The 22,434-nt window shown below is 30.6% G+C and overlaps 2 protein-coding genes and 1 pseudogene across 3 annotated transcripts; all 3 read right to left on the bottom strand.

Annotated features, from left to right (window-relative positions):
• Positions 1-561: 561 nt before the first annotated feature.
• LOC108819528 (probable transcription factor KAN3) lies at positions 562-4,839 on the bottom strand. Of its 2 annotated transcripts, XM_018592583.2 has the most exons (7): positions 4,121-4,839; positions 3,892-3,968; positions 3,143-3,185; positions 2,974-3,061; positions 2,724-2,749; positions 1,197-1,228; positions 562-835 (listed from the first exon to the last, which is right to left on the bottom strand). In XM_018592583.2, exons 1-7 carry the CDS (start codon positions 4,611-4,613, stop codon positions 704-706), a joined length of 891 nt encoding a protein of 296 aa, XP_018448085.1. In that variant the 5' UTR covers positions 4,614-4,839; the 3' UTR covers positions 562-703. The 2 variants fall into 2 exon arrangements, with proteins under 2 accessions (XP_018448085.1, XP_018448086.1); XM_018592584.2 differs by lacking the exons at positions 1,197-1,228; positions 2,724-2,749.
• A 2,342-nt stretch (positions 4,840-7,181) lies between these two features.
• LOC108820851 (homeobox-leucine zipper protein HDG4) lies at positions 7,182-10,481 on the bottom strand. Its single transcript, XM_018593872.2, has 10 exons — positions 10,275-10,481; positions 10,029-10,192; positions 9,830-9,947; positions 9,565-9,726; positions 9,129-9,485; positions 8,956-9,054; positions 8,391-8,781; positions 8,068-8,312; positions 7,892-7,987; positions 7,182-7,822 (listed from the first exon to the last, which is right to left on the bottom strand). The coding sequence occupies exons 1-10, from the start codon at positions 10,443-10,445 to the stop codon at positions 7,421-7,423; spliced, it is 2,205 nt and encodes a 734-aa protein (XP_018449374.1). The 5' UTR covers positions 10,446-10,481; the 3' UTR covers positions 7,182-7,420.
• A 3,433-nt stretch (positions 10,482-13,914) lies between these two features.
• LOC108821605 (transcription factor MYB39-like) lies at positions 13,915-18,626 on the bottom strand (annotated as a pseudogene).
• Between the last annotated feature and the right edge of the window lie 3,808 nt (positions 18,627-22,434).

Genomic DNA, 22,434 nt, shown 5'->3' with positions numbered 1-22,434 from the left:
TAAAGTTATTAATAATCTGTTAATATAGTTGCAGTAGCATAGTGATTTTTGTTTTCTTTGTTTCTTGAGTGAAACTATGGTTCACTCCTCAGGTATGGTCGATTAAGCTTTACACAAAATTAATGATTGACTCTAATCGTTAGTTAGTCAAAATAGGATTTTGCATTACTAAGTATATGAATTAATGTGTGTATTATTTATTAACGTATGATTTTTCTGATTGCCAAAAAAAAAAATCCGCTGATCATTAGAATTGTGGATGGATTTTATTCTCTTTTTTTGTCTTCACCTAATATCGAATACTATTTGAGAAGGAAAAAAAAGTCTATAGCGGGTCAACGTCGAGTGGGTCTGACAGACTACCATGTGTTCAGTAATAAAGCAGATCAACCTAGACACGTGAGCTTTTCATCGCTGTAATGATGACCAAATAATTTTATTCCAATATTCTTTTTATTATTCGATTTTTTCGCGAATGCAGACAAAAAAGAGGTCTGCATATAAAAAATTGACGACCCGTGAAGAAATCATCTCAAGTTTAAGGGACAAAAAACAAATATATTTACTCGAACAAATAAACTTCATTTCATATTTTTCATAAAGCCAGCATAACTTTGTCTTTGAGACAAAAAAAGCATATAACTTAAGAAGTTTGAGATATTTGTAACAGTTCTTATGTTTACTATCTTATAGATAGAGTAAATCAGGGAGGAAGCAGGTTTGGTGTAGCTAAAGTGAAATCGAGATTGGGAGTTTCAGTCTCTGGTCTTGTCCATGCGAGGCTTGACGAATCCGACGACAATAGTTCATAGCTTGCACATCTTTGATCCACATTCTGATAACAGTTTTGATTAAAAAATATATGAATGAAGAGTTCATTTCATGTCAATAAAATCTTGTATAGAACGCATATGTACGAATTTCCCGTTTGATTTCTAGTTGAAGAGGTCAAAGTAAACTATATTTGAAATCGTTTGATAGAAATAATAAATATCTCATCTCCCCAAGGTCTTAGTTTTCTCTGCTTTTAAGACATAAAAGAAAACTTTTTAATTACCCAAATGGAATAGACAAAAGTAAATATAAATCCTTTATACTAACTTTTTCTTTTTCCTTTTTCCTTTTCACCCTTGAATTTCTCAGTCCCATTTAATTCCAATGCCCCTTGGTTAATTAAGTTTTTGAAAAGTTGATACCTTATTGTATGAAATGTCTAGACCTGATGCATCTAAACTATTAAAGGGGAAGTACATTTAGTATTAGCCCAGATTTTTCCTCAATATTTACCAACTTATGCCACTCATTAAAACACTGTAGTTTTACATTTTGCTATCACATTAATGTCATTGATTTAACATTTTCGTTAGTTCTTTAATTTCCTATAACAGAAAAATCGCTATATCACTCCTACGGTAGAAAATATAATTAACCTATAGTTCTGTATCAACAACTTCACTTCGGTGGAGAATCTAATTAACTAATGTTAAAACCAGCACACTTACCTTATATTATTCAAAACCCATTCATGTAAACCTATGATAAGTAGTAAATATATTAAATAGATGAATTGTTGATTATGATCTATAAACTAGCTAACCCATTACAAACCAAATGTTACTTCATTCAAAATAGTGATAGACGTCAAACAACTTTTCATTTTCTATATTGATATTGATTTTTTTAAATCAAATATTGGTATTGATTTTATGGACTATTTATTTTGCATATTGATCTAATCAAGGTATGGTTCAGCGATTTTATAATTTCTTTAAAATACTTGCATATGTTAGTTAATATAATAAGGATATCATTAATTTTTCAGTGTACAAAATCACAAACAAATATACTATTTTCCTGCCAAAACTCAAAATCATTCAAATAATGATTCCTACTTCCACGCAATCACAATTAATATCCGCAAATCATAACTTAAATATTCTTTTTATTCGAAAGCAAAACAACATTCCAAATATTTTCCTATTTCTGCGTAATCTGCATATCAAAAAAGAAATCTACTAAATAACACAGTTATCATATTTTTTTTATTAGAACTTGCAAAATACGTATTCTTATATATATGTTGAAAGTTTTTTTCGTCATGGTATAATTTTAAAGGAATGTATAAAAGTAATAAAAATATATATTTGGTTTGGCCCGCACTTTAAAATAAAAAATATTGCTTTCTTTCAAAAAAAAAGTTAAAACCAAATCTACCCTTCCAATGCCAAGTATATATATCTCATCTTCGCTTCGACTAGAAATATCAACGCCATTGGCTAAAATCCATTACACTTTTCTTTCATAATATTAATAAATTAGGTTTGCTAAATAATACTTTAAAAATATGTTTTTTTATTAAGTCTCTTTTTATGATTTAATGTTTTTTTTTGAAACTTTATGTCATTGTTATTGTTGTTTGTTTAAATGATGTTTTTATTTTTAAAAATCTCAAAAAGTAAACTTTAAAAATATAGTTATACATCAAATACTTTACTGTTGACTTTACAAAATAAACTAAATAAAACACAATAAAAATAACACAATCTTATAATTTATAAATGAAAACTAATCACATTTAACAAAGGCATACCAATTTCAAACCTGAATAACATATGAATCTATACATAATAAGTATAAACAATTAAATTCATTTCATTTTCAAAAATTTAAAACATACGATTAGGAAGAATAAACACGCGCGGACGCGCGGGTCAAAGACTAGTTTGCCTTTAAATGGAACCGAGCTTCACTGTTATACAGACATCACAGTTTTATCACATTAAAAAGAAATAATATAAATGATTTTGGACTAAACTAACAAACTAAAGAAATGTTAAGTTAATCATATTATGCAAATGATGCAAATATACCTACCTAATAAGTACATATCGACATGTCCGACAAAACTAAATTAACACCATAAACTAAAACAAATATAATTAGTATTAAGACAAATATTAAAATATATTATACCTTGAGGAGTTATTCCATAGACCTTGGAGATCTCTGGCTTGTCTCTCACTCTTTACTTGTGCTCCATCATCACAAGTATCCGACTGCCCTATATACACACACATTTATCAATTATTTACTAATATAAAAGATAAATTAATTGAAATCAAATAACAATTAATCAAATAACCTGGTGATGTAGGCTTCTCAGTAGATTTAATGGTTCGATACATCTGAAAATACTCCATATTAATGATAGCCATAACTCATAACAATATGCAATGTTGATAAATATATAGATACGTGTGCGTAACTTCTTCTATTCACGTGTGTGTATATACATGTCTCTCTCTATATATATATGCACGCACACAGAGACGTGATGGATAAAGTAAGAAAAAAAGAGAACAGTGTAAAAAAGAACGCATTTACGATTCATGACAATCTGCAGACCATACACACAGAGATGGGGTATGTGCATGGGTCTACGTGTCTTGCTTTAACCTTAGTCAAAATATGCAAAAAAGTAATTTATATATTGTCACTGAAGAATCATTAATATGCTACATGTACACATATATGAATCCTGAGAAAGAACATATTATCATTGACGAATGATGCCTTCTTTGTACTTTGTTACTTCTTCTGCATCTTTTAGTAATATATAAAAGATTCTTGGTCTTTTGGCTATATCTAACTCTTGATTCCTTTTCCTATGTTTTTTATTGTTATTATTCATGTTTCACTTTGGTATATATATTCTGAATATGGTGGTGACCAAATATTTGGTCATTTCCTTAATTCTGTGAGCTCGGTTTATTTGCATATTCAGATACAATACAAGGAAAGTTTATTTACATGTACATATTAAAAAGGTCTATTTGATTGTATACTATTATACACTGGGCAGGCTGAACTAAAGGGGGCCGGGGAAATTACCTGTAGATGAGACTTAACATGAGCCAATGTGAGGTCTTGCACATCCATCAGTTCAAGTACTGATTTTGGAGTTGCTCCTAAATATTAATCAAAAGCACAAAAAAACAGAAGAAATACAATGAGTTCATATAATATAAAGATCCCATTCAATTTGTTAAAGATGAGACAGATATATTATCAGCTTAAAAAGAAAGAAAAAACAAAAGGAAATTGTGAAAAAGGACAATACTTTCATGACCACCCAATAATTGAACAGCACGAACGAAATGGGCATGGAGGGTCGCCGTCCACCGCATCCTCGGAGCCCTTACTCCTCGTTTCGCCGTGAATCTCTGCGGCTGCGGCTGAGCTTGACGGCGGTGACGGAGGTAAAATTTATGACTATAGTTAGGGTTTGAGTGTTGACCGTTGACTTCACTGAATAAGAAAGGAGGAGTGGGAGAGTAGTAGTAGTGGTCAAGGGTTTGATTTTGGCTCACCATCAAAATCGATCTCGAATCTTGATCTTGACATTCATTGTGTTCTTGATTATGATAAATCTTGGTGGGTTCATAGTTGGAAATGAATTTGATAGTGTGGATGAGATGGCCAGAATCCTTTCTGACTGAATCTGAGGCTTTACTCTGGTACACTAATCTCCTTTCGACTTGTTCTTGTTCTTGTTCTTCCCTTCTTCTGCTGATATTCAAGTTCAAGTCAGGTTGTGAAGGGAAAAGCTCCATGAATGAGAGAACTGTGAATGAATCTGAGATAATCTTATATTGGGGAGGAAAAGGGAGTATAGTCTTATTTATTCTAATAAATTTTTGTTCTTGTTGGGAGGATAAAAAACAGTTGCAAAGAGTTTGAGGGAGAAAGAGATAGAGAGAAAGATGGCAAAAGGTATGAAGGGAATGAGAAGTCACTTTCTTCTCTGTTTCCTTTGAGAAAGTTACATTTTAAGAGTCCAATAAAGGGGTTGGGTGAAACATGAATTTATTCCATTCAATTTTCTTTTCGTTTTTCTTCGTATATACAGGAAATATCAATTTCAGTTGCATTTTGTGTTACAAAGTAGATATCATCTATCATATATCAATATTTAATGAGGATAATAACAATAATGTATGGAAATATTCCACTATTTGTTTTCAGATTTATATGTGAAAATGACACTCGGGTTGAAACTGAAAGATGTGCATGTTATTATTTGATTTAATAATTTACTCATGAGAATGAAAAATAAAATAAAATAACATGCTCATATTTATAGCAAAAAAAAGCAGCTAGCTACTTGATTTAGTTGTTGATAAAATGGTAGTATGGTACGATATAAATCGGACGATGCTTATGAATTTAAAAGATGGAGAGAAAATAACATGAATAAAAATCAAAACGTAAGTCTCGTCGTCACTTGTTTGTTTTTCTTCCAATTGTTTGTCTTCTCTGAAGTTAGAGTTTGGAACTATACCAAACATTTGTATGCTTTACGGTCTTGGTGGCTGCTTGCCTAAGAATTTATTGAATATAATACCTGAAAAATCTTTTTGTTTCTTTCTATATATTGTCTGTGAAGCTGATTTTGTTTACGTGATAAGATTGATATTCAAAGGAAAATTTTGGTAAGTATAATATCCAATACTAAACGGCTGATGACACAGTGTAAACTATCTTTCCCAAAAGAAAAGGGCAAAAAACTTTACATTGATAAGCCCTTTGTAAGAAAAAAAAAACACTTTGCATTGAGATTATGTCTGGGCACGGATCGGATATCCGAGTTTTTGATGGTATTTGCGATTTGCTTTGTATGTTACGGATACTAATTTTTGCTTTGATTTAGAAAAATACGGATATTCGGAAAAACGGATATCCGGAAAATAAATAGATATTTGAGGATATTTATGAATATTTACGGATATCTCATCTATTTTGATTAATTAAAACAATCTTAAAAATTTGATACTAATTTATTTTGTAAATTTGTTTTTGCATGGTATATAAGATAAAAATTAAGAGAAGTAGTGAATCTACATATTTTGTATTTTTTAAATTAGTTAACAATTATAATAGCACAACACTTAAGAAAAAAATTATAATTGTCATAAATTGTTTCTCTTCCTTTTATGTAATATTTTATATAAGTAATAATAGGAATAGAATTTGTCAAATCATATGTTAGAATAATAATTATATAATTTTATACATTTAAAATTTTAAATATAATCAAGATATACATGTATTTATATATTACCGGATATGACCAGATATCCGCTTCCCAAAATTTTAATATTTGTGATTTCCTTCGATTTTAACGGATATTGATTTTTAGTATTTGCTTTGCTTCGAAAGTTTACGGATATCCAAATTTTCGGATCAAATCGAAACAAATAACGAATGGAACCAAATTTAACGGATAAAATGCTCAGCCCTAATTAAGACCCATATATTTTTTTGTTTAGTAACATCATGTGCTTATATTATTGAAGTGTCTACTAATTCAAATCGAATCGAAAGAAATAATAAATCGAATCAAATTTAACGGAAAAATGTCCAGTTCTAATTGAGACCCATATAAACAATACATATACATATGCAATGAAATATTTATAATTTCGATTATATAAGTGATTCACAATTTTTTTTTTACAAATGCATATGTATTGTTTATTAGATAATTTATTAAGTTATAATTGAAGTTTTTTCTATTGTTGTAAGCATTAACTCCATTTTATCAACATGATATATATCATACGACAATAATAAAAGTTTTGGCCCAATGCCACCGATGGACAGTAAGATTTCATCCCCAACATACCCTTTAATAATTCATGTCCCCGAAACTAGCCCATACATAGACAGATAATGTTTTTTTTCTGATAAATGTGAGTGTATGGACTGATGTTTAAATAATTTTTCAGGAGATATCCACGAATAATCAAATCCTGAATTTTTTTAGTTAATGCATAAACAAAGTTTTATTTTACCTGACCAACCAACTGACAACTTAATTTGTAACAAAATTGGAACTCAAAATCTACTCCATAATTTACTCCAAATTGAGAAATGGAGTGGAAAATGGAGTGATGACCAAAAAATAAAAGTATTACTCTATTTATGGAGTGATGCTTTTATTTTTTGGTCATCACTCCATTTTCTACTCTATTTTCAACTTCATTTCTCAATTTGAAATAAATTATGGAGTGGGGTTGGAGATGACCTTACTCCTTACCTTCATTTCTCCTCTTATTAATTATTTTCAAAAGATTCAACATGAAACGCCATAAACAGATTTAACAAAATTTGCTTAAAAGTTGCAAAATAATTAGCCATTATATTCAACTTTTCGGTTTATCCAAATTGGAAGTCAATTTCCGAACCAGTCAAGCATGTTTCAAACCCCGGTTCAGAAAAAAAATTCAATCATGCCTTGGTGCGTTCTTGACTTCCCCCAAAAAATTAGTGTTTAACCCTTCTCGTGGGATCTACAAAACAAGCCTAATAAGTCTTTAGCTGCGCTTTATCTACCAAAATAACCTCGAAATCTTTCTCTTTAGTTGCTCATTTCTTGTTTAAAGCTCGACGGAATCTCCGGCAGCAGAGGACTTCCAAGCGCGGATGAGATACGGCTGACAGTTGAGCAAATGCGGTTCTTGATGGCTGCAGTGGAAACGTTGAGTCTTGCGGTGGTGACGTCGCTCACCAAGACTTGTACCGCAACGGTGAGCAAACAAGAAGCCAAATTGACGGAAATGCCCTCAAACACATGGGGTTGATTCACAGGAACAACAGAGAACCCTAGGGGCAAAAGAGGAATTCTAGAAGGATCCTCGCCGTTCATAGCGAGGTGAACGGCGCTGGCGTCGACGGTGGAGTAAACCACGAGACTGCCGGAGCTATCAGTGCATGTTTCTTGAAGCATCCACTCTACATTATTCGATGAACTACTCGGCCCCTGTAATGATTATGATTAAAATATTTTTAAAATTAAAATATTTAGTTTAGAGAAAAAAAAAACACTAACATGGAAGTGAAGAAGAGAAATGCAGTTTCCTGGATGTGATCCATTTGCAATATGAGCAACTTCTTGAAACGGATTCTCATTGAACAGCATCTCCATCTTCAGTAAGAAACAAAAGTTTCAGAATCTTGGATCGCAAGAAACAATGGAGGAAGCTCTTTTTGGTTTTAAATCTTTACCTGAGAGCGACGATGATCATTTCGGAGAAGATCAAAGACTTGATGATGAGAATAAGGAAGTAACGTGGTGGAGACGGCACACAGAACAACACCACCACAGACTTTCCTGGTTGTGATTCTCGCCGTCTCTTTTGGTGATTCAGACAGTGCTTGTCCGTACGAATTGCTTACCGTCAGACAGAAAGTTCTCACCATACTCTGCGACAGCTTCATCAGCATCCTCTTTGCTTCTACAGACGGTATCACTGAAAAGAGAAATCATAAAACGAAGTCACGTTAGTTGTGTAAGTTTTAGGTTTTACTTGTGGAACAAGTTATAATACCTCCAAGGTCAGTGATGTTTGTAGCCATGAGACTAGCCATCCTCTCACACTGTGTCCGCAACACAGCTAGCCATCTTTCAGCACCAAAGGCTACACCGCTCTTTACATACTCTCTAACCATCTCGTGGTGCACGTGCTTCTCTTCCACTTCCACGTGCTCAACCCACGTGATCTGTGAGTATCCGTTAGACATGTCCTTAATGATGCAACCCGAAGGCATTCTCCGGTACTGATCAGTAGTAGTATTAGACGAAGCCGGTTTGATCAAACCGTTAACCGGAAAATCTACAATCATCCATTTTCGGGCTTCAGCGTTTTGCTTCACATAACGTAGAAAGTAACCTTCTCTTGTTGGTACTAATGGAGATAGTACTTGTAACTCTGCATACATCTTTTTTTGAATCAACAGAAAAAAAAAACATTTTCATTATTACACGAAAATTAATTGATTATAAAAAAATGACGAAAAAATCAAATCAATTAGTTTAATCTAATTTGTCAAAATTAATCTAAAAATGTTTATGGCCCACTAAACTTCAGATCTGGTCTTCTATATGTTACTCACCAGAAGAAGAGAGCCACTAGCTCCAGAAACTCCTGAAGAAACGATCTGAATCGTTTTGGCTCTTGACACCATCGAGCAAAACATCTCCGACCATTTATCCTTCCAATATTATTAACACATTAATGTTAATAGTAAGTATAATTAAAGAAACAGCTTAAACTTGTTTTACTTACAGCGTCAAGGAATGCGTTGACTAAGTTTATGCTGTTCATGATGACAACAGTGTTACCTCTTGACGCTTCTCTACGAAAATGATTATCATCCACTGAAGAAGGCCAACGGAACATCTTCTTGTACTCTTCCTCATTCAAAGAGATTCTCTCGTCGTCTGATCTCTTCTTGCTCCACAACGGCTCATCTGTGGCGCACATCTTTGCCAACTCTTGAACGCAAGAAACCGCAAGATCCATTGCCACCGCCTTATCTTCTTCAGTAATCAACAAGTTGTTTGCGTCTGCAAAAAGACGGGCTGTTTCTGGTGGAGGAAGATAAGGATTCATCAATGAGGCGAAGCTGTGTAATCGATCAAGCTGCATATTCATGTAATTAGCCGTTTGTGATTTAAATTAGTTTAGACAAAACATCAACAGCTGTTATTGATTCTGTTACCTCTTGGCGGAGGCGGGAGTTTTCGAGGTGGAGTTTGTCTCTAGAGCCGCCACAAGAAGAGCAAGAGAGGCGTCCTAGATCGAACTGAAGCTGACGGTTCTCTGTCTTGAGATTCTCGTTCTCTGCTTTTAGCATCACATTATCTCTTCTCTCTTGTTCTATCTGTTAATCACAACGGTTTGAGCCAAAGAAAACCGAATTTAAACCGGTTTGTTACACAGTCTTATCCAAAGCAAAATTAAAAAAAAAAAAAAAAAAGAGTAACCTTTATTTGGTTGCGTCGATTTTGAAACCAAAACTTGACTTGTAGAGGCGTGAGACCAAGTTCTTCACTTAATCTCGTTTTGTCACTGTCATTGGGATGAGGATTTACTTCGAAGAATCTACAATAAACACCAAGTAATTAACGGTAATTAATCAACATATAATTTAACAATTACTTTGTTTAAGGGCAAAAGACGTACGCTTCCATTTCTTGAATCTGATGAGCACTGTGTCTATTATATAACCGTTTCTTCTTAGCCGGAGGAAGCTGTTGTTCGATTGCGCTATCCTCAACCGGGTTATTACCCGACCCGGTTGACCAACCTGACATCTCCGTCATGCTCACCATCCCATACTCTTCTTTCTGAAAAACCCATAAGCTTTTTAAGATGCAAAAAAAAAAAGAAAAATTTGGAGAAGTTAGGGTTTTGGAAGTGAGAACAAACCGGGATAATGTAGGAGAAGTTAGGGTTTAGGAAGGTGCTAAGTTTGAAATCAGGGGTTTTGACAGTTCCGGTCGGAGACGAAGACGCCGAACCGAACATGTTGTCGGAGAAATTAGTAACCACGTGTCCTTCTTCTTCGCTTGATTTCGTCGTTTGATGATCTTCGTACATTTTTTTTTGTTTCCTTTCAGAATCAGGAGGAATTAACAAAAGAAAATGAAGAATCAGTGTGTGTGTTTTAAAAAGAAGAATAAAGAGGTTTTATTTTATTTATTTTATTCTTTTTGTTTGTTTTATTCCTCTTAACGGCGGTACCAGGAAGAGCTAACGGCGTCTGTTTCTGCTTGACGGGATACAGAAGCCAAAGAGGCTTGTCCACCACTCTTACTTTCCCTCGAAGCAAGCAGAGCGTCAAATCAAATCTTTTGACAGTAGACAGTAGCCACAAAAGTCAAAACTTTGGCTTCTCTCAGTCAAACTTTCTTCCATTTGCGCTTTTTGTTTATACTGCGTGTAATACAACCTCGTTATTCACAAACAATCCAAATACTCGTTTCATTTTCCATAAACGTTAATACATCCCTCGTGATAAAATCTCAGCATCATAATTCATAACATCTTGTATTTCTTTAATTTTGTTGACCTGCTAGTTGTTGTTTCGATACATCATTTCACTTTGTCTAAACAGAAATTGCCGAGGATTTGAAAGAAAAAATCTTCTTTATATAAAACGTTTTACAAAAAACACCAGCTTAACAAATTATTTGACTGACAGTAAAACAAAATTTAAATCTGACATTATTTTACTATAAAATTAATAAACCATATTTCTTTCTTGGTCAGAAAGATTAATACTAAACTATATATGCTCTTATCCTAAAACTTTCTTCCAAAAAAATGTTCTGAGTGTGATTGATATTAGTATATTAGAATAAAATAGAGGAAACGGGTAAAAAATGGTGAAAACAAAAAGTTGGGAATGAAGAAACGGAAGAAAAGTAGAGTACATTTTATTACATTAATTAACAAGACCTGAATTAAGTACAGAAATTACACCTAGTAGCTAAGACAAAAACAAAATTTACAAAGTTTACAAAGTAAAAAAGTTTACTTTGGTAAATCTCATTCTCTCAAAAAAATTGCTTTAGTTTGCTCAAAAAAAAATTACAAATAACCAAAATCTCATTCTTTCTCATATTTTCTCTTCCTATCACTCTCTATTCTCTTTCTCTTAAAAACTAAGTAGAGAAGATCTCACGCTTGTTTTTTCACTTTTACCACGATACTTATTCAGTTTATATTATATAGTTTTCCAATTTGTAGATTACATTTGTGTTATATACTATTTCAATATAATTTTTTTACATAAAATTGATTTGTGTTATCATATGTTTACAGATGGTGTCAGTTTGTTAAATGTGATGTTTTATATAATATTTTGGTGTTTTAATCCGGCCATTGATTAATCATTAGGGGTGTCAAAATGAGATATAACTCATGAACTATTTCAGTTCAGCTCATTTTTTTATGAGTATGATCTCTATATTTTAGACTCATTTAATAAATGAGTTTATTGATCGAACTTAAAAAAATAGGAGTTATATGAACGATCTTTAATAAAAATGAGTTAACTCATGAGTTTATTCATTTTTATACATTTAATAATATATGTATATATATATATAACTTCTATTTTTCTTATGGAATATATAATTTATATATTTATCATATTTATCTTTTAAAAGCAAAATGTTGATCTATGAATAAACTATTGAAAAGAGTATTTTCACTCTTGTTCCAGTAGATCTATGGATCTCAACGAATTGAAGAAGACATTGATTCTTAGGTATTCTTAGATTAAATAAAATCTATGTGTTATAAATTTCTCTGTCACATCATGTAGTATTAGAGCCATGTTGTTTTTTATATTGAGTACGCGATCTCCTGCTTCTATTTGGCCTTTGTGTTAAGTTCCATTTTACTTAATGTCCTTTTTTGTTCGCTTTAGTTATTTTCATATTTGTAAAAGGATATGTCTCGTTTTTTTTGCTAAATGATATGTCTCGTTTGTGAGGCTATCTATATATATATGGAGCTTCTATTGTGTTTGCAAGACAATTTTTGAATTTTTCGTTCTGAGCATTGTTTGAGAATTCAACATATTTTAAGAATGCTGAGTTAACAAGCATTCTCAGAATTCAATATTATTTTTACATTATTGGTCGTTTTATTATGTCAAGTGATATCAGAGTTAGTGTTTTGGTTTTTTAATCAAAACTCGACTCTGGAATAATAAAGAATTTTTAATGGAACTGAAGTAACCGTTTACAAAGAAATTGTGAGAGATAAAATATTCGATGTTCATGATGGTGAAGGCCAGATTCAGAAAAAAAGAAGAAGGCCAGATTCAAGATGAAGATGGCAAGAGATTTATAGACGATCAAGCTTGTGTGGCAAGATCAAGCATACATGGTAATATCAACTTATATGGCCATGCTATATTGTTACCGTATGGTGATGAAGATGTCTTGGAAGAATTATCCAATTTTACCGTAAAGTGCAAGAAGGGAATGAGGACAATTAATATGTCACGAGTTGGAATATTTTGTTGGCGAACGAAGAGGCTTTACACAAAGCACTAAGATCTTTTAATATGGAAGAAAATAAGAATAACAATAATCGACCATAGTCATTTTTATATTGCCAAAGCTGGCTAAACACAAAAATGATAAAGATCATTTTTGATCTTTTAACTATATGTTTTCCAAAGTCTAACTACTACAAAAGTGACATATCATGATCCCCTAATGAAGAGAATATATACAGACAAGTCCACTCAAGAAAGAATTCCAAAATTCAATCAAATTTGAATATGTTCTAGTTGCCTGAATGTTTGTGGTCAAGCGCTAGATGGATCTGGTAATATGCTACAACATTCCTTTGGGGTTCGCGTCTCCCGTAAAACAAAGTCATAGTTATGTGGGAAGTCTTAGATTATGTTTTGGTCCGAGTAATTTACCTAGTAGTCTAGTAACATACGATCCAACTACCTAACATTAGTCAGAAAACATTTGAAATTCTGGTCAGTGTGATAACTAGTCAAAAAGATATATATCCCTGATCCATTTTACTAGCACGATATTTTTGCAAAAATATGATGATGCATAGCATCGAGCTTTGTGTGCTCTTCTTTGTATGGACCGGATTACATCCATCAATAAGGCCTGAGAACTTTAGAATTCATCCCGGTAAGTTGGCCCACGATCCACAGCTTGGTTTGGAAACTAGCAAGCAGCGGGGTCTAGGCGCCGTGGCTCGGATGGCTCGATCGGGAGCCGACTGCTCGGCTCAGAGAACAATCTCCCGGCCCGACTATCGGACTGGCGACTAAAAGCCCATTAGGTCAAGGCGACCGAAGGCGGGTTGAGCTCGGACTATTTAAGGAGAGGGGAAAGCAACAAGAAAAGAATCGGAAGACAGAGACACTCACTTGACGGATAGAGTTAGGGTTTTTACTCTTCTTTTTTACCGACTTGTACTTTTCCCGGCCTAAGCTCCCGGAGCTCCGGTTTGTTTTCCGATCAATATATATTACTCCGAAATTTGATTAAATATAGAAATGTGATTACAGCCTGTTTCTTTAGACAATAAACAAAACAAAGAGAATAAATACAATACAAACATTCCTTTAAAAGAAAAGGAATACAAACATATAAATCAATAATTTTGTTACCAAAATTAATAATATTAACTGGATGTTTTGTGGACGAATTTTCTTTAAAACCAGGAGTGACCGAGTGAGTATACGAATATCCACTTTTAGTCTTCTACCACGGGCCGGGTGACGATATGGGCGATGTTAAGCTGCATATTAGATAGCAATACCCTGTTAATATATATTTGAATTTAAGAAAGTATACTGTGTTTCCATATATAGATACTAAATAGCCTATATTAAAATAATATGGAGAAAAAAACCTTACTCTACGAAACTTTTCCAACAAGAGTCTCTTGTTTCATCATCAAGGAACTTCTCCCAGTCCTCTAGGACATTTGAAGCGGGTGAGTGTTGCGTCTTACCGGGATAATCCAAGCCGGATGTTTCAGGAGAAACTGATAACGAACCATTGGATGGGATGTTACGTAATTGATTACCATAATAACCCGGCATCATACCCGGTTTGGTTAAATAATTTACCTCAGTGGTAGTACTAGTAGCCGGTTTAGCTGAATTCAATTTCTCCTGAGAAACCGTAACCAAACCGGGAAGCTGGTTATCTTTAAAACTATCCCAATCATCTCCAAAAGATGGCATGAAATCTTCATTTTCACTTTGGTTTATGAAAACCTGCAGATTAATAGCATTCAGCTGTCCACCTCCCAGCTCCGGTTTAGGATTCACTGAATTTGTATTGAAATATTTGACTACTGGCTCCGGTTTAGGAAAAAATGAGTTGGTACTGAAGCTATTGATGTTTGGCATGGCTTTAGGGGTTATGATTTGAATCATTTTATGGATCAACTGGAGTTTGAGAAGATCTTCCAAAGCAGTTTTGTCTTTGAAGAGGTTGCTGTTAACAAATTGCCCGTTACTGAATGCTATTATGGGAAACGTCAAGTATGGGGCTAAGATCGCTGGTTCTTGGCTCGTGTGTGGTTGGATCAATCCCCATTTGCAACATCTTCTTCCTCATATGAGTGTTCCAATAGTTTTTTATTTCGTTATCGGTTCTTCCTGGTAGATGACTCGCAATCTTCGACCATCTGTAGAATAAACTTCACAATCATTACAACGAAAACCAAAGGTTAACATTTTTTATGGTAAGAGATGTTAAATTGAGGACTAGACTTGTAATAAATCCTATAATAGCAAAAGAAATACAAAACGGCTCACTTTCTAATTAAGCATTTTAATATATATATATATATATATATATATATCCTCATATATATTAATTGAGAAGACACTTTAGTAATTTTGCTTATGTGTCACTCATATGAGAGCTCTCTAATTAATCATTTTAATTTGATTGGTCAAAAGTTTTTTATTTTTGATTTAAAGAACTGAATCAAGAATAATCTTATATCATTAGCCAAAAAAATCATACTCCCTCCGTTTCAATTTATTTGTCGTTCTAGACTTCGGCACACAAATTAATAAAACATTTAATTTTGTATATTTACTAGATAAAAACATCATTACCAATACACCTAATTAGATTTCAACCAATAGAAAAATAGATTAGATTAAAAATTCAATAAATTTTGCATTGAAATCATAAAACGACACTTATTTTGAAACGAAAATTTTGCTCCAAAACGACATATAATTTGAAACGGAGGGAGTACTTAACAAAAATGGTTTTAACAAATAATATATTAGAAAATCTTGTCATCAATGCTCGGTTTCTACATGTAATATTTCCAGTTATATCTAATTAGCATTGTAGCATTTGGTAAGTTATAAGAAGATTATATTAAAAAAACATTTCAAACAGTATTACATATTATAACTAAGTTTAGAATAAATTTTGAAATATAATTTGTATACAAATATATTTTATTCATATGTTTAATATATGATTATAAAACTATGAATAACATATTTATAGTGTAATACAAATATATATATTAGGTAAAAATACGTGCCTTGCGCAGTGTCAAGCCGTTCTTAAAATATTAATATTCTTTAATAATGTACGCCTTGCACATAGTGAAATTTTATAAAATATTATAAATAAATATGTGATTTTAGAATTTGCTTTAATAAAAGCAACTATATGCAAAATATATTTTAATGATTGGATCAAACTAATATTGTAAAATGATTAATTATATCAATATATATGGCATATAGTTTAATTTAAAGGATATATATATATATATATTAATTGAAAAGTCATTTTGGTGATTTTTATTATGTGTCACTCATAGGAGAGGTCTCTAATTAATCATTTTAATTTGATTGGTCGAAAGTTTTTTATTTTTTATTTATTTAATTCAGTTCTAAAAAAACTAAATAAAGAATAATCTTATATCAATAGCCAAATAAATCATACTTAACAAAAATTACTTTAACAAATATGTATTTTAGGAGATTATGTCATCAATGCTCGGTTTTCCTATAGTGAATTCTGCTTATATATCACTTATAGGTGAAGTTTAGTTTTAATTCTCTTAATTTGATTGTTTGTTGGAATTTAAATTTATTTAATTAAATCATCATATAGAATTCATCGTCTGTCATTCATAGATGAATTTTAGAATTTAAATTTATTTCATTTATATATGTAAATTAAAAAGTAATTATACAATTATTTGCCCAAAAAAGTAATTATACAATTAATTATCTGCCATTTTTAGTTTTGAATACCTTGTTCATATTTAAACTAAAATGTTATTAATTTTAATCATATTTAAAACTTTGTTTTTGACAAATATTTTGGAAAAAAATAGAAAAGAAAAATTAATATTATTAAATTTAAAAAAATTAAAGATAATCAAACAAATAAAAGATATAAGTAAAACAAAACATCAATTCTGATGTTGGAGCTACAGAAACATCTGACCATCATCTTCGAACTACCAAAAAAAAATCTTTTCTTCCTTTATGAAAGACAGAGTAAGAGAACCATTATAATATGATTTTCATAGAAAGATTTTTAGTGACTTATATTTATATTGTTGAACTATCTAAGATCTTCTAAAAATATATGTCGAAAATTTTGATAATCAAACAATTTCAAAGTTAAAAATTTAAATTTTAATATCTTTTGTTAGTTTTTAGTGATTGTAATATTATAAACATAATATATATTACTCAATATAATATTATTTCCCGCGAAATCGCGGACAAACACCTAGTATATATTAAAAGAGAAGTATTACACTATTTTTGGTAGTCATGTATCATCACCACTATGATTCTTAGACTCCTTAAAGAAATATGTTGTTTCATATAAATATATAATAAACTTTTTATTAAACTAACCATAAATTAATTATCAATGTTATTCATTATTTTCTAAAATAAAATTACGGAATTGCCTAATGTGCCTAAAGTATATACGACAATTAATATTTTGAATAATAAATATTTGATATAAAATTATATGATAGAAAACGATTATAAATTACTAAAATAGCTAAAAATCTCACACTGAAATTCTTTTGATCAATGGTTTAAATTTTATGTTACAACAAGATACAAATGATTACAAGATCATATAAGTAGGAAGTTTCATTTAATAAAATTAAAGTTTATATATATATATATCATTTAATTAAACTATATACCATACAAATTACATGAATATTTTAATTTCGGAACTTTGAACAATTAATTTGTTTTTTTATACAAGCTTTGAAGAAATATTGACAACATAATATTTGAATTTTAAATTTTGCATTGATTTTTTAAAAAAAATTACTAAAATTTATTAGACGTTCCACAATGAAAATTTTCTTATTAGTGATTTAAAATTTTTGTTATAAAAAATACAAAATGATCAGAAAACAATATGAGTAAAAACATTATTTAATAGATATCAATATTAAAAATATACTATATATATATGTTAATATCATCTAAATTTAATTATTTAACATATAAAATAGAAATAGGGTTTGTGTTGATTAATAAAATTTATTAAAGTGTTTGCACCAATTTAATTATATATGCAATAGTTACTGAACTTTTAGTTATTCAATATATTTATTATTCTATAGTATGTAAAAGAATGTGGTAAAAATAATTTATATATAATATTCATTCCGTTCAAAGCGCAAAGCGCGGATCTTAACTTAGTTGTTAATTATCTGTATGTGCAAACGATTTAACGACGTTAAAACGTCTAATATGCATTTCACGTACATATTTTATGGAAAAAAATGGAAAATGTTTTATCTTTCAAAATTATGAAAACATGCAAATGGAAAAAGATATACATCGTTTTTGAAAAAGAAATAGAGACGTAAATCATTAGTCGATGCTAAAGAGTTCCATAAAAGAAAAGAAAAGACTAATTCACAAAAAGGTCTTACTTGTTGCCAAGAATGGCATGGAGTCTAACGATATTACTCTCTTCCTCGTTAGAGAACTCCCCACGCCGGATATTAGGCCGGAGATAATTCATCCACCGGAGACGACAGCTCTTACCGCAGCGGTTAAGTCCAGCGAGCTTTGGAAGCGACCGCCAATTCCCATAACCCTTCTTATTTATATAAGCCCTGAGCTTATCATCTTCTTCGGGCATCCAGGGTCCTTTTTTCACGCCTTTTTCTTGATCGCAACACGGTGATCTTCCCATTTTTTTTGTTAAGAACCCTACTTTTATCAACAGTTATTGAAGATTTGATTCTTTCTTTCGTAGCTATCTACGGTCTATTGTATGTGTATATATACATGTGGGCAAAGGAGCCATGATAAAACTAAAGTTTTATGCATTCGTCACAATTCATGTAAATATTATTATGTAAATATTATTTCTCACAGTGTGTGACAAGTCTATTAGTCTACAATATATGAGTCATTCAACAAATAAGTTAAATAAGCAATATATTTAATTGTACCAAAATCAAGATTAGCTAATGATAATATGATGTGTCATGGCGTTCGCAGAGTAATTGTGGCAATGATATTTAAAGAAAGAATTTGCATATAAAAGAATAAGAACACTATATACTTGTTAACCCTTGTTTAAGAAACAATATATATATATAGTTGTTAATGGATTTCGTTATTGGATTTGATATCTCTATAATATTTATTTTCTTATGTGTCACGCTCATATTAATTCTTGAAACAATTAATTACAACGGTACCTTCGTGAATCAAATATATATAATTATCATTATTAAAAAAATTATTGTTTCTTTTTTATTGAGGTTTCATTTTTTATTTTTCTAAATAAAATTTATAAATTTTTAAAAAGAAACATATCCTTGATATATAATGTGATTCATAAAAAGGAAAGTTCAAAAAATTAATCTTGATTTTCAAAAAATAACATTTTAATATGTATATCAAAATTGTTAAAACATTTATTTAAATCAACTATTTCTAAAATTTTACAAAATAACTTAAATAACATAAAATAAGATATCTTTGATAAATAAAATTTAATTTTTTATTTACGTTCCTTTTTATATTTTTCAAATAACATATATAATAAATAAAATATTTATTCATTTTAAATCGAAAATATTTTATATATATAATGTGATTTCATAAAAAGGAAAGTTTAGAAAAGCAGTCTTGATATTAGAGTAGAGAAATAATCTTTCTTTTCAAAATTTATCGGTTATGGTTTTATGCAATTTCATACCTATCATAACTTTATTTTTACAATTTTTTTTTGTAAATTAATATATACCAAATTTATTTCAAAAAAATCTAAGATGAAGAATCAAACTTCACAATGAAATCAATTAATTTGATTTGGTTGAATCAGATTATAAATAGTTATACTTTAACTTGACGGATTATATGTAACATGATATACCCACAAAATGATTAACTAGACCAATCCAAAATTGTAATAAAAAATCAAAAGACTATCACTGTTATATTTATATATGTAACTTTGAATTGATCAAAAATTTAATTTAGTTTTACTATTTGATTCTCAAAATAACATATATTAAACTATACATAATCTTACTAAAATACATTTACAAATCTAAGACAAGAATCTAATTACATGAAAATAACAAAATTAATAAAAGTATAAATCTGTAGAACAAAAATATTATAGTTGAATCGAAAAACTAATTGTTATCTGATATATCCAAATAATAATCAAAATTTTGAAATATTATATATCCAAAATCATATGTCTAATTAAAATAACATAATGTTATTTAAAATAAACCATGCATATTGATTACAGTACAAATAACATAACATTTAAAAATTAAAAACAAAAAGTTAATAAATTATTATAATGTATTTACTTTATAAATATATATTCATGTATGAACACGGGAAAACCACCTAGTATAAAATATTTTCCCTAGCGTTCCTCGAAAAGAAAATGCATATAGTTCGTTAAAAGAACTCTAGCTGAAAGTTCAAAAAACAAAATGAACTCTAGCTGAATTTGTTACATATGTTTACTTCTAGATTTACTATACAACAAACTACAGTATAATTTCATAATCTTAATCCGGCTGATCTTATTGACATTAGATTTACATTTTCAAAATTAAATACATCTGATACTTTTGAATCTTTCCCATATATTTTTTTTTCTTTTTGTTAAACCTTTCATTACTTTAAATTCAAAAGCATATAGAGTTACTCATACTCAGAGAGAAAGAAGATACAAACAAAAAGCTGTCTTTGCTAAACCATCATCAACAAAATTTCAACTTGTGAGATAAAATTGAAGGAGATAGGTAAAAGATCTACTCAACACGAGAAAGAAGATACAAACAAAGCTATCTTAGCTTCATGAACAACATTACAATTTGTGGGGAAAAAGATCTAGAATGTCATTGAAAATGCATTTGACTGAATTCTAACAAAAAAAAAAAAGAGTAACCATAATCTAACTTGCATACCATGTCTTTAAAACTTGAGATTAGTGCATAAGTAACAACAACTTTCAAGTTCCATTCTTGCGTAGCAAGGCAGAAGCTACTAATGGGGTGTTGAGATGATCATTGCTTAATAATTATGCATGCATTATTCTGAAAAATCCAACACATTTGGCATCTGAAGGTGGAGATATTCCATGCCGCATCCGAGAAACTTTTTGACAGTGTGTTGATGAGTGCAGAGTCTCACCAACTCAGAGTGCCTTACTTTTTGCTTTCACATGAAGTACTGCAATTTGGGAAAGCATTTAACTTGCCAAATACATTGTTTCTAGTTGAATTTATCCACTGTTTGGTCTATAAAGTTCAACTTGGCAAGGGCATAACCAATCTTGGTGGAATAAATCCTTGATTCAAACTCATCATATATGTCTCTTTGGATCTCAAACCCAGCTTTAAAATATGAATCTCTTACTGAGGTAAATTAAATTTCACAGCATACATCATACATTCTCTAGTTGTTTGGTCGATCAGTTCACTGACAAAGAGGTTATGTTTTGTGGAAGAGCAAGGTCACATATGTTTAAGTGGTTGGATCGTGGACAGCCATGCCTCATTCATATATTGAGTTGGTTAACTCCACACACCACCCATCCTAGACACATCAATATTTGCATCTAGTATTGACGTATGATGATGGTCAAAGAAGATTGAAACCTTTGTCGCTAGTCCAATGATTTAGGCAGTATATGAAATTTTATTAAAGAAATTGTTAAAAAATTAGAATGATGTATATTTACAATGAAAGAATGTTTATGATACATTAATAAAAATGTAGAATGAGATTAGAACCTTTAAAATAACACTAAAGAGTATAAACTTCAATATACATGAAAATTACCTAAAAACTCAATATTTTCTTAGTATCTCATTGATTTTGCAAAAAAAATCAAAAATATGACAATATTGTTTTAATGCATAGTTACATCATGCAATGATATAGAATGTTGGTCAAAGATGTTTAGAACCTTTATTGTCTTTGTTTCTCAAGAGAATATAGATTTCAGTTGTTAGTCCAAAGATTTAGGAGGTATATGAAGTTTTATTAAATTAATTATTAGAAGATTAGAATTGATGCCCTTTGTACCATGAAATAAAGTTTAGCATTCATTAATATAAATGTAGGATAAGGTTACAAATTGTTTAAATAACATGTAAGAGTATAAGATTCAATATATAGAAAATTTAACAAAAACTCAATATTTTCGTAGAGGTATCCCATATATTTTTTTTTTTAAAATCAAAAATATGAAAACGTTGTTTTAATGATTAGTTACATCATGTATTGACATAGAATGATGGGCAAAGATGTTTGCATAGGATCTCTTGTCCAGCCAAAATGCCTCTCCACCCATGATTGCACTTTCTGGGGCAGAACAACCGAATAAGAATGTGCATGTGTCTACAATATTTATCCAGCAGAGTCCTGCCCAATAAAAGAGTGGAGTTCTTTCAGGAGTCTCTATTAGGTTTTAGCTAGTATGGAGTTATTAAAGACCACTATCCCTGAACCTAAGATCTCCCACAGACTTTGGGAGGATTAATTTATCCCAAGATATCC

The sequence above is a fragment of the Raphanus sativus genome, chromosome 8 (genome assembly GCF_000801105.2).
Source record: "Raphanus sativus cultivar WK10039 chromosome 8, ASM80110v3, whole genome shotgun sequence".
Classification (NCBI taxonomy): domain Eukaryota; kingdom Viridiplantae; phylum Streptophyta; class Magnoliopsida; order Brassicales; family Brassicaceae; genus Raphanus; species Raphanus sativus.
The sequence above is the reverse complement of the archived record's forward strand: the minus strand, read 5'-3'. Positions and strand labels throughout refer to the sequence as shown.